The following is a 16,756-nucleotide window of genomic DNA, read 5'->3' as shown; positions in this document are numbered from 1 at the left end:
TACTAGGCTGAGTCAATGCAAGTGTTATTTTTATATGCAGCCTGTAGTCTGTAGGTCAATAGAACTTGTGGGTAATGTAAACAAGTTTTAGTGACTTAAATCCAGTTCATGCGTATGAAGTAGGTACCACATCTTAGTGTTAAAAGGACTAAATTAATAGGACAAAAGAAATAAGCTTTTCTCGCGTATAGAACAAACTGTCTATCTCCATTTCATCAATTTTAGGTTTATTTTCTCAAATGTCCATTTACAATCTATCACTAGGTATTGTAAAATTGCCTCAAAATCGGTTCAGCCGTTTCGTAATGGAATATCAATATACGTCGTCTTTATTACGTATATTCGTATCCGTTTCTTTGTTACCTCTAAACACTACGACTGAGACATCCTGGCTTCGATCACCGGAAGAGAGCAATGAATTATGTATCCCACTAGACTTTGAGAAGATATTTAATAACACTTTATACTCCTATAAAAATATAAAAAAATAATCCATATTGCACACTAATATAATACACTACACAATAGGACAATAGAGATGGTTTCTAAAGCAAAAATGCTTTCGCAAACGGTTCCAACGCAGAAAGGAGAACTATTCCATCAATATTGAACTGCACCTATACCTCCAGTTATTATAAAAAGTGCAGATAAATAAACAAGGGATATCCTTTGTAGTTGGACATCAAATATTGGCAGGTGTTAATTCAACTTGGACAAAGAAATTGAAGATATGAATTTGATTGTCATACAGAGCACTTTTCTTTATTAAATTTTAGAAAGTTTTGGAAATGTATTTATTTTCATCAGCGAATGTCACGTTTTTGTAACTGCGTGAGAAGGTTTTTGTTGTTTATTTTTTCGAGTGTGTGACAATATCTTTATCAAAAGTATTAAAAAAATTGGCAAACTATTTCTTAAAATTTGAGTTTATATACCTAGAGAATTTTCAAAAACCTTTTCGGAATGTCTTCTAAATAATAGAATTGGAAACATAATATTTTGTACACAGTTGCAATACAATACATGCGTTGATAATTTTTAATGCAATGTTAGAAAAACATGAATATAATCTACATAGTTGCTATTTTTACCACTATTACATAACGTATACATGACTCTATTAAAGACGAAATATTCAAACGTAGTAGTATATACGCAATTTGTAGTTGAATCACGGACGCTGCATTGTTGAGTGTTACAGATCAAATGAGTGCACCGTATTTTAAGTCTTATATTCATGATACAGGGGTGATATTTCTACGATGTATTTTTTAATTTATGGATGGTACTGTGGTGTTTGATACACCGGAGTATATTTTGATTGGGGCTTCCCGCTTGGGACTTTAAATCACTCAGGTATTGCGTTTGAAGAATGTTTGTCATAATAAATCGTATGATAATATATCTTTCGTGGACGCAGTGCAGACTTTTAATGTGTATTGTGACTGCTTTTTCCTATTAATAAACATTTTTTTAAGATATTTCTATCTGAATATTTTTTATCCTTAATTTTTGCGTGAATAAATACAATACATACGCTGTAATTCTTGGTAATACAATATCTAAAACTAAAATTAGTTTAATTTTGTCACGATATGGGTCTGATTTTAATTGTTATTGATAACAAAAAATATTCCGTTTTCTAGTCACATTATAACTCATATAAATTCTGAAGCTAAAAAGGCTAAAATTCTAAGCTGTGTATATTTTAATACCTCAGCATGTATACTGTATAGTTATCAGTTTGACAAGAGAAACAAAAAAAAATTCGTTTAAACTTCCCGGTAATTCCTGTTCCGGTCTTTTTACAGGTTTCTCTCCCATAAAAGTGCAGTACGCCCTAATTTTAACATTAACATAAACGCAACATTTATTAATCCAAGATTTATAAGTTTTCATGCCATTTGATATTGTTTTTAGCGTACCACATGTTAAATTAAAATGTGCTCTACCTACATTTATTTTTATTCTAGCGTTATGTTTTTTAATATGTATAAGCTTTATTTTTTACTACCCGAGCGAAGTCGGGTCCTAGTTATTTTATAGTTCGACAGTAATTATAAAAATAGTAGAGCAGGATCGAACCCACAACCTTTTTACTAGAGGATGAGAAATTGTTGATATCGAATTTTATCAAAACAAGTGTAGATGAGATTACAATACTATTTCATTTGACCCATATTCCAAGTGTGCCCAATTTCTTACACCAATTGATAAAGCTTATCTATAGATTATAGATTGTTTATTATATTTGGCAATACGATCTTTTCATGATGTTAACAGATAAGTTATTGTTTATATTATTTTGTAGAGCTATTAGCACTTATTATAAATAGTTACCACTGTTCTAAATTCTAATCATTAGAACGTGACTATTTTATTATGAAAAATTGTCATGACATAGCCTACTGATATTTGGCACAACATGCATAATTAAAAGGTTGTAAGACATCCGATAAAAATTAAAAACCATTTAAAAAACTTGAATGAAAATAAATTCACAAACAAGGCAACCTATTTTTTGGAGACACCAAACGGTGTCTCTATCTGTATAGTCTTTACGGTGGCTGGAGATTATCTGTAGGTATGTTATATTTAAATGTAATATTATTATTGAAGTGAAACTTCTTTATCGGGGTTGGAAAAAATTTTTGTGTAACGTTCTTTCGTTACGCGTGACATTTTTCCGTTACGCGCCAACTTTTTCTTATCCCTACCACGCGTGATTCGACGAATTTCTGTAAAGTTACATATTATAGTAAATTATTTTTTGAAAAAAAAGGTCATAAAGAAGTTTCACTTCTTACGTGTGTACACTAGTGCACACGTAAGAAGTGAAACTAAACACGCATACATTTTTTAAATGTAATATTATTATCCCATTGACCACCGAGCGCCCCGATCGGGGCGCGACACAATAGATTTTCTTTTGTGTCTGTGATTCCGGGGACTGATGGATTATTATACACAATCCGAAAATAAGACGTTTGGAACCCTCGACAAGAGTTGTCCTAAACACCTAGATGATAGAGTTATAATCTAGAATCTGCAATTATAACACATATGAGTTAATTAAGCGCTGTCATTATTGCGTTCAATTGCAAACATTCCGATTAGTGGATATGCTAATTACTAACCTACAATTCTGAATAAACACTGAAACGAACACGAGGTTCCAGCGTGATTGCTGTACAAACGAATAATATATCTCTCAGGTTAAGTGGTTGATACTCGGACTTTATAAAGTCGGGCATTTGAAACCAGATGAATATGTTAAATCAAAGGATGTTTCAATTTTTACTGTTCATATTTACTACAGAAATTTTCGCATTTTATGATTTATATAAATAATGTATATGTACACAATAAATTGAGAAATTTAAAGTGACCACATAGAGTAAAAACTAATTTTCAGGAGTCTGTGTCTTCAATGAACAATAACACAATATGACATGAAGATGAAACATAAAAAAAAATAACTGGAACAAATTTGAGCTTATAATATGATGATGTTGATGATATTTCCTTCTCTTAGTATAAAAAAAGTATTGTGTCAAAGGTAGCTATGGTCTATGTATATCCAGGTCACAAATTTCGGCTTTGTCAGTCTGTTAGTCACGATCCACTGTACTGATTTATTCGTATAGATTGTTCCGAATTTGGGTCACGTACAATTATGTTGTCCTTCACCGCCATTAAATTGTATTAACGCAATGAGTAGGTTTTAATGTGACACGTGAACCTTTGGATTAGATGGAGTTGGTTTGAATAATATAATATTTGTACATTTTAAGGAATTGTTATCATAGATGCCTTAAATAGCTTTCAAAGTTCTAAACATAATATATACTTACATATATATATATATATGTAAGTATGTATTAAGAGTAAAACAGAAATGCCAACAATATAAATTATAGTTCCACAGAATACTAAATAGATACTTGACGTAAACCCAGAGATACATTTTTTTTTGTTTATAAGCAACTAACCGTATAATATTTCGTAAATGTCATCTTTCAGTTCACAATAGTAAAGCAGTAAGTAAAATAAAAGTACAAAAGCTAAGTCAAGAGCTATTTTTATTATCTAGTCTTCAGTCTGCCTTAATTATTTAAATTAAAAAATAAATAATGCGCTCTACATCTCTAGAATATAATACATTTAAACGTTAATTAAACATTAACTGCTTTAATATTATATTGCTTTAATCTAATTATAATGAATAACCGTTACTTTCCGTGATCAATTTATGATAATTATTTGTTCATTAAGACTAAATATGTATAAAAAGTCGTAGAATATAATATTATGTAGCGCATGGGATTGAATACAGTTTAGAGGTATCGATAAACAATCCCGTTGAATTTTATTTCTATACATGCAGCATGTACCAAACCATGGCCTATTGTCAAAAATTTACTTACAAGAACTTATTTGTTTCTTCCGTAGAGTTTTCTTATTATTTGCGCCATGCACGCATCAATTTAAAATAAATGAATGTGTAAAGGTTATTACGCAAGAATAAGTAAAACGATATTATTCATTAAAATATTTATTACAAATGTATTATTACTGAAGCGACAAAATAATGTAAAGTTCGCTGTCATACTTTTATTCTCTACATTCACCGAAACATTAGACGATATAATATTATGTTAAACTAAATCCAAATTCAACACAATATCTCAAAGAAACGGTATCAATCCAAAAATAAATGAACTCTACACAAGTATTCGAACTCTACCACAGAATTCTAATTAGACATTTAGCAATATTTGTATGAAAATGGCTATTTAAACATGATTTAAACTAAAATTTATCGAGTTGTTCACCTTTGAACGATAGAGATACATTCAAGAGTAACAGCAGTAGATTTTACATTTATACAAAATGGTTGATTGTTGAATTGTCATTGTCTAACTTATAACGTGAAAACTGCACACGACAATAACTTAATGTAATAAGTAATATGTTTAGTTCTGATATAGTTATCGGAGTGTATTGTTTTGCCACCACAGCGCGTATAATATGATTGTTATTTGTTGCAGGTGACCGCCGCGCGCCGGGGCCGCATAGTGGATTAGCGCACACATAACTTGAATCGGAACGGTCGCGGGATCAAGTGCGGAACCGCCGGGCAGTGCGCACACGCCGCGCGCCGCCACTCCGCATCGCTCTGCCGCCGGGGAAACGCGTGCTCACTCCGCCGCCGAAAGTTTCGAAACAGCCTCTTACAAGTGTTGCAACCGCCGCCCGCAACACTCTCGTAATCGTGTGTCTATCGGAATTACGATTCGCAACATTTTTTTGTCGGTCGTTTTCACCGAGTGCATTCAGTGTGGAAGCCGCATTCCGAACCGGTGTTCTTTAATGGACGAGTGTACTACTGTGTGTGTTCAGTGACTGGTTTAGTGTCGCCGTGAACTAGTGCTTAGAAAGTTCCCCTCGAGTGAACCCTCCCGTGTCGTTCATAATGTAAGATTGATAAAAAGCTACTAGAAATGGCTCTCGGTGCGCTCAGTGAAAACGAGCGTCATTGCTTGGACGCAAAAAGCCAAGAACGACAGGACGTCGAGAAACCGACGACGGACGTAAAGTCGAACGGTTTGAGAGTTCGCTTTCTCGACGAGGAGGGCAAAACTGAAAGAACGGTCGACGCCGATGAAGTGGACAGTGCCGTGAATCGGGTCAAAAAAATACACATACTCAAAAACAGGAGCTCAAGCGAAACGAGCATTCTCTTGCGAAACACCTCTCTCATAAAGAGGCGTTCGACGGAGCGCAGATACAGCGATGGGAATCCAGACAGCTTGAATAACAATTCACTCAGAGAGAATCTGAACGGCAAAAGTGAGATAGAAAAGACTGAAGACGGTACCAAAGAGAGTCACTTCCGACGCAACAGCAATGTGTACAGCGTCAACCAGGCGAAGACGTTGACGCCTGAGCGGAAGCGAATCCCGCTGACGATCCCGCGGCTGATCAGCCACAGAGAGCACGTGAAGAGCATTCTGCCCGCGGAAGTGTGTCTCGCAGACGTCGGAACCGGGAAGGACTTTACGGCCCGTGCGATTGGGAAGCTGTCCCGGGGTCTCGGGAGGTTGCTGCGTCGCACCAACAGCGTCCGGATCAGTGAGCCAGATCCTGTGTACAAAGTTGCGTATCTTGGAAACGTGCTCACCGGCTGGGCTAGAGGTGAGTTATCCTTATTTGCTACTGACTACTGATAAGAACTTAGCATTTGTTTCCGCTACCATAACTTCTGTTATCATAACTGCAGTCGCACAGTTAATTCACAGAAGTGATTGTGAGAAATATGTTCAATTGTATCACTTGGGTGCGATTAAAACATGAACTTGTACCATAGAACACGGTTTTATCCGTCTGTATAAGTGTTGCCGCTCGATAGTCCACTATCGATAGTCTATCGATTAACTATCGATAGTTGGGGAAAAGCAATAGTATCGATAGCACTATCGATACTATCGATAGTGTCGATACTATCGATAGTATCGATGGTCCTATAAGCGTAAATACTATCGACACATAGCAATACCATCGATAGTATCGATACTATCGAAGCTCAATATCGAACGAACTATCGATACTATCGATAGTGTCGATACTATCGATAATATCGTCCCATCGATAGTGACCTTAGCTATAGCGATAGCTCAAAACTATCAATAGTATCAGTACTATCGATAGTATCGATTTTAGTTGCAATATTCAGTAGCAATAGTATCGATACCATCGACAGTATCGATAGTATAGCAACTATTGGCAATCAATACTATCGATTTTATCGATACTATTGCAGTTCATCAATAGTATTCCATGATTAACGCTATCGATAGTATCGATAGTATCGATAATATCGATACTATCGATAGTGCTATCGATATTCTGACTTATTTTCAAGGTCAACTATCGATAGTCAAACTATCGATAGTTCGGCAACACTAGTCTGTATTTAAATTAAACATTTAAATGATTAAACGTACCTAGCTATATCTTAAAGTTTTTTGTAATTACTTCCTGAGACAGGTAATTAAGCGACAATGTTCCGCCAACGAGGTTTTTGTAGAGTCTTCAAGTTCATACGTACTTAACAAAGATATTGAACATTTAAATTAAAAGAGCCTTTACGTAATTACTTAATACGCTAATGGTTTTTATGAAACAAATAAATGAAGTAATTTTTTATGTACATAGAGCCAGAATGTGAATTCTCTACATTTGCCATACATTAGGAAAGTGTTCATAAAGATACAATTTTAAATTACTTTTTTGTATACTTGTATATACTTTGGTGTAAATAATAATTAAAGGGTATTTTTAGCATTATCTTCATAATACCTACGTCCTATTAATTAACCTCATATTCCTATAAATTCATATTCCTAATTGTAATCAATTATTGGTTTTACGAGGATGAATCAGAAACTAATTTTGAAAGTGTTTATTGGTACAAGAGGCACATTTGTACATAAATTCAGTTGAATTTAAACACCTGTTTGTTGCGATTATGTAAACAAAACGTTTCAAAATAACATCACGTTTTCGTATCGGTAACTAGACTTTTATTGGATTTCGACGTTTTCGTTCAAAAACGGAGTCGGATTTAGGAAATTGTAAGGAAATCTTTAGTGTGAAATATTTCATAATTAATTGGAATTTATAGGTAATTTGCGAAGTGGCAGTAACTGATAGCAAGGAATGATTAATTGGAATTTATAGCTAGTTTAAAAATAGAGTCTAATAAGAACTTGTTACAAGGCTTTTTATTACTAGAGTACGTAATGTTTTCAAACTTATTAATATTTAGATTGTTACTATTTATAAATATTATAGATGCCATTCTTTAAAAATAATGATATCCCACCATTCAAATAAAAGTTAAATTTAATTTATTAAATTAATTTTTCGTGATAAATAAATATTATTATTTTCGTTGCGAGTAATCATCAAGCTTATTCTTATAAGACACGTAAATGGATATTTTTAGTGCTTCTTATCTCTTTGTAAAAATTCATATAAGCTTAATATGAAATATGTAATTGTTTACTTCTGTTCGTATTTCATGCGGCGCTACCGAGAGCGATTGACGTGATTTACTAAAAACATCGGAAAAAGCAAACACTAACCTAATATAGTCATATCAAGTAATAATAAAACTGTTTTAAATCCGTTTTATCTCCATGATATCTAAATTAAAAAAAACATCATGCAGCAATCTCATTGATCTGAGTAAATACGGTAGTTTAATCTTGTACAATAGATATGATTCACACATTAAATAAAAGATAGATAATAGTATTTAATTAATGAAGTAAATGCTATAAATGATATGGTTTTCTTTACTTAAGAGGATCTGTGCCATATTTGTTGTTGTGACTAGACAGGGGACTAGTCTTTTTTCCTTTTATATATATTTTATGAATGATTTGATGGACTGCGTGACTTCGCTCATGTAAACTTAAATTATTATTTTTTAAATAATAAATTATTTGATTTGGATTTTGGGTTTTGAAATGGTAAATAGATAATTTTAAAATAAATATGTTTAAAGTATGCAATTCAATCGTATTTTGAAAATCAATAAAGAAGAAGTGTTTCTATATTCATATTTATTTAAAAAATTTGCGGAAATACCTAATAGACATATAATGGGTTTGCGAATAAATTATATTCAAATTTTATGTGTAGTTACGTTTGATTCAATTTTATAATCAAAATGTGAAGTAATACCGATGCAGTATCAATAAATTAAGATATTTGGTATTTGAAATGATTTATGTGTGTTTATTGTATTAATTAAACAACATTGGCGTAAGTCCAGCCAAAGCTTGTTGATTTGGTTTCTAAAGGGCAATAACTTCAAATTAAATCAAACATGAATATAAAGTTACAAGCAATGTTTTAAAGATTAGGTAACTTAATGTTAAATAACAAGTTCTTTGACATTTAACTTTTAAAAATTCGCAATTAATTTTGGTTCCGTATCTAATTCGATAATATTGTGGAAGTAAAACAATATTTTAGGTATAGATTTTTATCATTAACTAAACACTATATCAAATTGTTTATCTTTATTCATGCAAGGGGATAGTACCTAAATAATATAATAAAATATTTTGGACTATATTTAATAACTAAATACTAAAAAAATAGCCATTAATATGTAGTAGTTGAAACACAGCAAATCACAACGTGCGAGCGTGTAAACCCGCGTGCAGAAAGCTATATTATATACTCGTTCACAGGTCTGTGATCCATTAGTTTGAGGGATTTGAAACAACACAGAGGGTTTAACAAAGGCCAACACAACTAGTTCAAGGCGAGTGCATCTGAGCAAGACGACTTACTCTTTATTATCAGATCACTTATATTTAGAAGTCTATTTAAAATCGCTCTATATATAGGTATTTAACATAATAACATTAACGCTGGTTGCTATGTTTCTTCTTAAGTGACATGCTATTTTTAACTGTCGTTCGAAGACGGAAGGTTATTTTTAACTCGCGACGTAAAATGAAGGAGTTCCTCTTATTATACATAATATGTGCAAAATTTCATATATTTTTTGTGTAAAAGAGTAAAAAATATTCATCAGGGATTATTTTTTTATTATTAATCCCAATATTTATTATATTCATAGTTTCAAAACTGCATTTTCGTCATTGAAAGACTTAACTTGTAAATATTATTTTCAAATATTATCTACTATAGTGACAGATTTTCTTAATAACCCACTTAATTAATAATTAATCACTAAACAGAATTCAATTAAATGCCGTTCAGACACAAGCTTCATTATGGACGACAATAAATTATTAATTTCTGAAATAACTATTCGTTATTGGTTAAGAATTGTGTAAAATGTTAATGCAAAACAACTGTTTTGTCTTGAAATCGATTACGCTAACTAAATTAATATACTTATACCGTATGACTAAATAGTAAAATATTTTATTTTTATGGTGACTCGTTGGCAACCTTTTTTTATAAATATAAATATGCAAAATAATGAAAAAGTAAAAAATATTATATTCTATTTTAGACCTATAAACATTCTATATGCAGATGACATTGTGACAGATTAAAATAGCATTAGTTAAAATTCAATTATTAAAATGTGCCTTCTGTCATAACATAATCTATGATTAAATAACTAAGTTGCTTATGCGTTTTGCATAATTAGTATTTTTTTAAACGGTCACAGGTCAGTATTATAATCGGTATATTTATAATATTTGGAATGTAACACATTGCAGCAAGCGCTATAAATTTAGTAATTTCGATGCATCTGGAAATATATTTTCGAGCTTAACAGAGCGTAGATTGTAAAGTTACGCGTGATGTTGCAATTTTTCATGTGAATAAATTACATTTGTCTGTTCGTGATGTATGTCTATCTGTATGTAGATTTTATAATAATCAAACAAAATTAATTGTTTAACTTTTCGTCTGTGTATTCTGAATAATCTTCGAAATGGTTGTTACAAAATTGCAGCTATCTGTAAATAATGAAAAGTTAATATGAAAATAATATCTAATTAAAATGTAACATACGTACTATGTCTGATTAAAACTTTAGCTTTAGAGTTTAGGTTAAGATTCGTGTTATCACAACCTTATGATTAGAATGAATAGATTTCGATGTACCTAAGTAAAACTGTATTTTGCATCACATACAAAAAAAACAGAGCAATATCTGTTGAAATTTGGTTAGCCGATAGTTTACTTGAATAACATTTCCTGGAATCAGCCGAGAAGACTCGCTAGTTAATATCAAGTTTATACCTAATCGTGTATACAAGAACAGTCGATTAAATATTGAATACGGATTAAGGGCCGATTTTTCAATGCTTGGTTAAAACTTATCCGTCCAATAAAGTATTACACGATAAAATTAAAATGTCACGTAAACTGTCAAATACTGGCAATTAGAATACGTTTTTAAAATGGTAGTTTTATACATTATTGGACGAATAAGTTAAGGATTGAAAAATCAGCCCTAAATTGAATTCACTTAATGGATGATCGGTATTACATACCTGTATGTAATGAGAACAATTCATTATTCTATCTTATTACGTGTTGAAGTTATCGGTGGAATTCTATGAATCATTATTATATTATACTGTAATTAAAAACCTTTATAGTACAATATGAATAGTCCATCTTATTTATTCTACATAAATTAATTAACATAAAAAAGGTTTTATGGTGCATAATTGGTTTGAATTTCATAAAGTTAAATGATAATTAGTTTTACCAATCTTTTTTTATATTTAATGTGTGTGACTTTGCTTAACAATATAGGATAGTTTTTTATCCGTATTAAATCAAAAGAGATAAATTAAACGAATCACGTGGCGTTAAACGTTGGTACAATAACGTAATTAATATGTGTGAACCAATTTTTTGTGGATCAAAATAAGCATTTATTGTGTCTGACATTTGTGGGAATTTTGCATTTTTGTTAAATTCTCATCAATATTACTTTATCGCTTCACGTTTGACTTATTACATACTAGCTTTCCACCCGCAGCTTCGCCCGCGCAGGGAAAGAAAAACCCGCATAGTTCCCGTTCCCGTGGGATTTCCGGGATAAAACCTATCCTATTTCCCGGGGTAAAAAGTAGCCTATGTCCTTTCTCGGGTATCAAAATATCTCTATACCAAATTTCATGCAAATTGGTTCAGTAGTTAAGGCGTGATTGAGTAACAGACAGACAGACAGAGTTACTTTCGCATTTATAATATAACTAGCTTTCCGCCCGCGGCTTCACCCGCGGTTTCAAAGAAAAACCCGTTCCCGTAGGATTTCCGGTATAAAACCTATCCTATGTCCTTTCTCGGGTATCAAAATATCTCTATACCAAATTTAATGCAAATTGGTTCAGTAGTTAAGGCGTGATTGAGTAACAGACAGACAGACAGAGTTACTTTCGCATTTATAATATTGTTATAGTATGGATTCCTCAGTTAATTATAATCTTGTATTTTTAATTATACAAGATGGCAGCTAAAACGGATCTGAGCTCAGATTTGTATGATAGACGATTAAAGAACTTGTATTTTTTCGCAGCTTTGGATTAGCGAACAATTTATTAGCATTATTATATTAAAACATTTATTTTCTGAAGGAGCTCTACCTAATCTGCTAATTGTACTATTATAGTTATATGCATTTTTTAAAATGATACGTTATGTTTTGTTACATGTATTACTATGCACATAAAAATGTTATATCTCATAGTATACGGTCAACTCTTGTTAGATAATAAGTATACATAATTACTTATATACGACTCAATAAATGTACATTTATTTGTTTTTTCTTACAAAGAGAACTGAGCAACCTTCTGTGCCCTGAAAGATTTAGGCAATTCTTCAAATGTAGACCTCAAATTTAATTATAATTACGACGATAGTGATGGTATTCTCGTATCAGTTGTTGCGTTATTTGTTAACAATTTACATTTATAGGTTCCCATAAAGCCTTTAACACACAACCTTACACATCAGTTTACTGTATATATTTACTAGTTTCGTAAAGCATATATACATTACTTTGTATCGGATAGTTAATATCATGTAAACAGAGTACATTCCGATGGACTTTCATCTGTCATGCGTCAAGGCGTCCCAACTCGCAATGGTGTTGAGATTGTGATCTTGGTGCCAGTGGTAGCTGAAAGCGATTGTTAAATTGTAAAACATTGAATATAAAAAAAAAAAACTATATCGATAAACAAATAACATTTAGGTACTAGTCACTTGTTTCGGTTCCGCTTCGAATTACTCGGGTTAAAAAAAATACTCAGGAATACTGTAGCTCTAATACGGTATAGGTATCGTTAATTGGAGTTCATTTTTTGCCAAGAGATGTAACAAATCTTGGTCTTAGATTAAAACTAAATACTAAGACAAACTCCTTATTTATCGCTATTATTTTTTTCATATTGACATAGCTCTGTAATTCGGCACCACTTCAGAAAACAATACATTATTAATTATATTCTCTTTACATTCAGTTTCTCTATCGCTACCGCTCGTCCATCAACACGGTCTTAGCACTGTCTGCAGTCTGATAGAAACCAAATGTTACGGAACGGGAGGCGGGAAACTAGACGCTACATTCGTAAAATTTACTTTATTACATCCAATCTATGTTTGTTTCGTAATAAATATTGATTGAGTAAATAAATAAAAGTGTTATCATTTTACCATAGAGTATGGTTGCGTATCATAATAATGTAGAGAAACATATTCTGTAACTTGTGAAATCTGGAAATCATATTTTGGCATTTATTTCGCTATTAAAAAAGTTTCTATATATTATATTGTATACTGAACTATGTATACTTACGGACAAAATTACCGTATAAATTTATATAAAATTACCGTAGTTAATTTATTTAACTCTCAAAGGACGTTTTGATGTAAAATATTTACATTTTTCTAGCTCGTTGTTTGCTTAACGTTTAAATTTTTCGCTTCGCTTCGTTAACCAACCAGTGACATAAGAACTCCCGATTATATAGCCGTTCATATGCTACACAGGTCCAAGCTATAACTACACTATAACTTTGTCATTTGGGTATGTTGATAAAGAGTAATAAGTAAATCTCTAACAGGAAAACATAAAATTGTTAAATACCACAGAAGCAAAAATATACTTTAGTAGTTTATGTAATTTTTAAAGATATTATTATAAAGTATTAGCCATTAGGTAATGACATTGTTATTTACATAAATTTAGAAGGGAGAAGGGAAAGAAAGCGGAAATAATTACATCCTTTCACTTTTTATGTATTATATTAAACCTAATCAATGAGGTAGAGTTAAAATAATTTCTAATCTGATAATAAAGGACAAATGATTCATTTTATTCTGATTTCCCATGTCACAACTAATATTATAAAGCTGAAGAGTTTGTTTGTTTGAATGCGCTAATCTCGGGAACTACTGGTCCGATTTAAAAAATTCTCTCGGTGTTAGATAGCCTTTTTATCGCAGAAGGCTATAGGCTATATATATCATCAACACACGCTAAGTCCAACAGGAGCGGAGCCACGCGGGTGAAACCGCGCGGCACAACTAGTATAACATGTAAAATAAATATATTATAAGGTGTGGTCGATAGTTAGACAAACATCGAGCTATTTAACGTTTTATGTGATTCGTATTTTAGGCACACACCTCACTGTATATTTATTTATACTGACGGTGATTTCTCTGCAACCAAGTATATTTATTTCAACTAAATAACTGTAATTTAATATTATAAAACAGTCGTGCTAGTTACTCTACCTACAACTCGAGAACGGATGAACGGATTTAAATATTTTTTAGCGACTAGGTAATATCTTAAAGGAGTAATTACTGAAAAAGTCTTACAAAAATTATAGGATAGACGTCATGATGTCAGACCTACTTCAGGTAAGCCGATTTAAATCTTTCAAAATATTAGTTCTAGCAAATTTATCTCATTATTAGATTACTTCCCACACGCTCAAATACAATTATATTGTATGACAAACTAAATTAAACGATGGTGTTAGTTGGTATATCTTAATTTGTATTATATTGTAATTTGTACCTAATGTAGGTACACCTACATTAGGTACAAATTGATATTTATCAAATAATAATACACAATACATAAGTAGATACATAATATGAAGCATACCTCGACCTAACTGTAACTGTATTAAATTTTACCCAAGTTAAAAGTAAGTAATTTTATTTATCTTCAGTGTATTTGCACTAGTCTTTAAGTTACTCAATTTTCGGGAAAATTTTACACCGCATATTAAAACTTGATATATTTTATTTCTAATTTATAGATATCTAACAGGAAATTTTACTTATAGCCTGAAAAAATATATCAATCAATCATCAGCCTTTCGATGTCCACTGTTGGACGTAGGCCTCTCCTAATGCACGCCACTGAGCCCGGTCGTTGGCTCTTTGCCGCCAGTTATGGCCTGCAACCTTGCGAACGTCGTCACTCCACCGTTTAGCAGGGCGTCCTACGCTACGTTTGCCGAGTCGCGGTCTCCACTCTAAGACATGTGTGCCCCAGCGGTTGTCCGTTCTGCGGCACATATGACCGGCCCACTGCCACTTCAGCTTGCTAATTCGTTGAGCTATGTCGGTTACTTTTGTTCTCTGGCGAATTACTTCGTTTCGGACTTGGTCCCTTAGAGAAATACCGAGCATAGCTCTCTCCATAGCTCGCTGAGCGACTTTGAGTTGGTGGACCAGTCGCACTGTCAGTGTCCACGTCTCGGCTCCGTAGGTCATGACTGGTAGGACGCACTGATTAAATACCTTTTATAGCCTGAACAAATGGATAAATGTATAATTGCACAACTAATTAAATAAACTTATAATACTGAGCTGGCTCAAAATTTACTGCAAATTAGTTTTGGCGTGCAAACGAGTTATTGCATTTGAGTCATAAGCCGTTGATATGTCGAGTCGTTTGTTTGTATCCGGGTTTTAGTTAATTATATGAGGAATTATGACCTGGGTAACATTTAGAGAACCCTAGGATGAAATATACTTTGAATCTGCAGAAGAAAATGCGATGCCATTAGGATGGAAGAGGTTACATTTGAGTATGATTTGTGTTTAACATTTAGTACGAAAAAGTCTCTTGTTCCATGATTGAAACTCGAATACATATATGTGATATATGCACCGATGGTTAAAAGAATGACCATGCATTAGACAGGTGCTAAAGCAGATATTATTATTACAAAGAAATAAATAAAACATCGATTATATATTATGAATTTAAACTGGATCATACATACAAAAATAGATTCAATGACTAATTCAAAATTCAAAAATCAAAATCCAAAAACCAGTTTTTATATTTTTATCTTGTAACCATAATAACGGATATTAATTTGATTTATGTGTTGTAATTTTTAATGCAATTAAACGATTGCCATTTTTCATAATTACATAATATGACATGAGTTGATATACTCTATAATCATCGCAAAAAACTCTACATCTGGTGAGGCAATTAACATATTAGCTTTTTGCCTCAATTTATAAGCAGAATTATAACATCAAAACTAAACACAACCAAGTGTTAACCAGTAAGTATATCGGTTATGCCAACAATACTATGAAACCAGACATTCAGCAAACTTATGATGCACCTGATGTAAACGAAATGGAACTTTGAGTTGATGACAGTAAAGGTGATAAAGAAACCGAAATGGAAATGGTATCACAAACTCTGTAGACCGTGACTGTGGGAGCGAACAATGATGTTAGGAATGTGGTTAAAAAAACGAGTGAGAAAGATCCCGTAGAGGGGGATAGATGCTTCCGTTAGCGGCTTGCATGTGAAAATAAAACGTCTCCAAACAGAAAAAAGTAAGAGGCCTTCAAGCTTTTGAACATCAATTTTGTAAGGTTTGAAGATCACTTGTAAGATAGTTGATGTCTAAATGGAAAGTGGATTTGGAGTGAAAGCTTTTGTAAGGTTATAGTCTGTCTTGTTACTGTAATTATGTAACAGACTTCTTTGTTTTCAATTGTGAATGTCAATAATTATGAAATGTCAATCAAATGTAATGGTGGTCGTAAGACATAGGTACCTAGTTTTAAGAAGATATCATTTTAATGCAGATCGAAAACATTTGAGTAGTTGAAGCTGAGGGACAAACATATTTGATTAAGTAGGTACACCAGTCACCACAACAAGTGAAGAGAT

General features: G+C 32.4%; 1 protein-coding gene across 1 annotated transcript in view; it reads left to right on the top strand.

Annotated features, from left to right (window-relative positions):
* The first annotated feature begins 4,993 nt into the window (after positions 1-4,993).
* LOC149910013 (uncharacterized) overlaps positions 4,994-16,756 on the top strand; it is a 73,920-nt gene continuing 62,157 nt past the window's right edge. Inside the window, exon 1 of the mRNA XM_090120112.1 lies at positions 4,994-6,198. Within this exon, the coding sequence (XP_089976238.1) occupies positions 5,505-6,198 (694 nt within the window). The 5' untranslated portion in view covers positions 4,994-5,504. The remainder of the gene's footprint in view (positions 6,199-16,756) is intronic.

This window comes from Colias eurytheme, chromosome 3 (genome assembly GCF_061535395.1).
Source record: "Colias eurytheme isolate Ceu_HAF_F1 chromosome 3, ilColEury1 Martin Lab GWU primary, whole genome shotgun sequence".
Taxonomy (NCBI): domain Eukaryota; kingdom Metazoa; phylum Arthropoda; class Insecta; order Lepidoptera; family Pieridae; genus Colias; species Colias eurytheme.
This window is presented reverse-complemented; position numbering and strand designations above follow the sequence as displayed.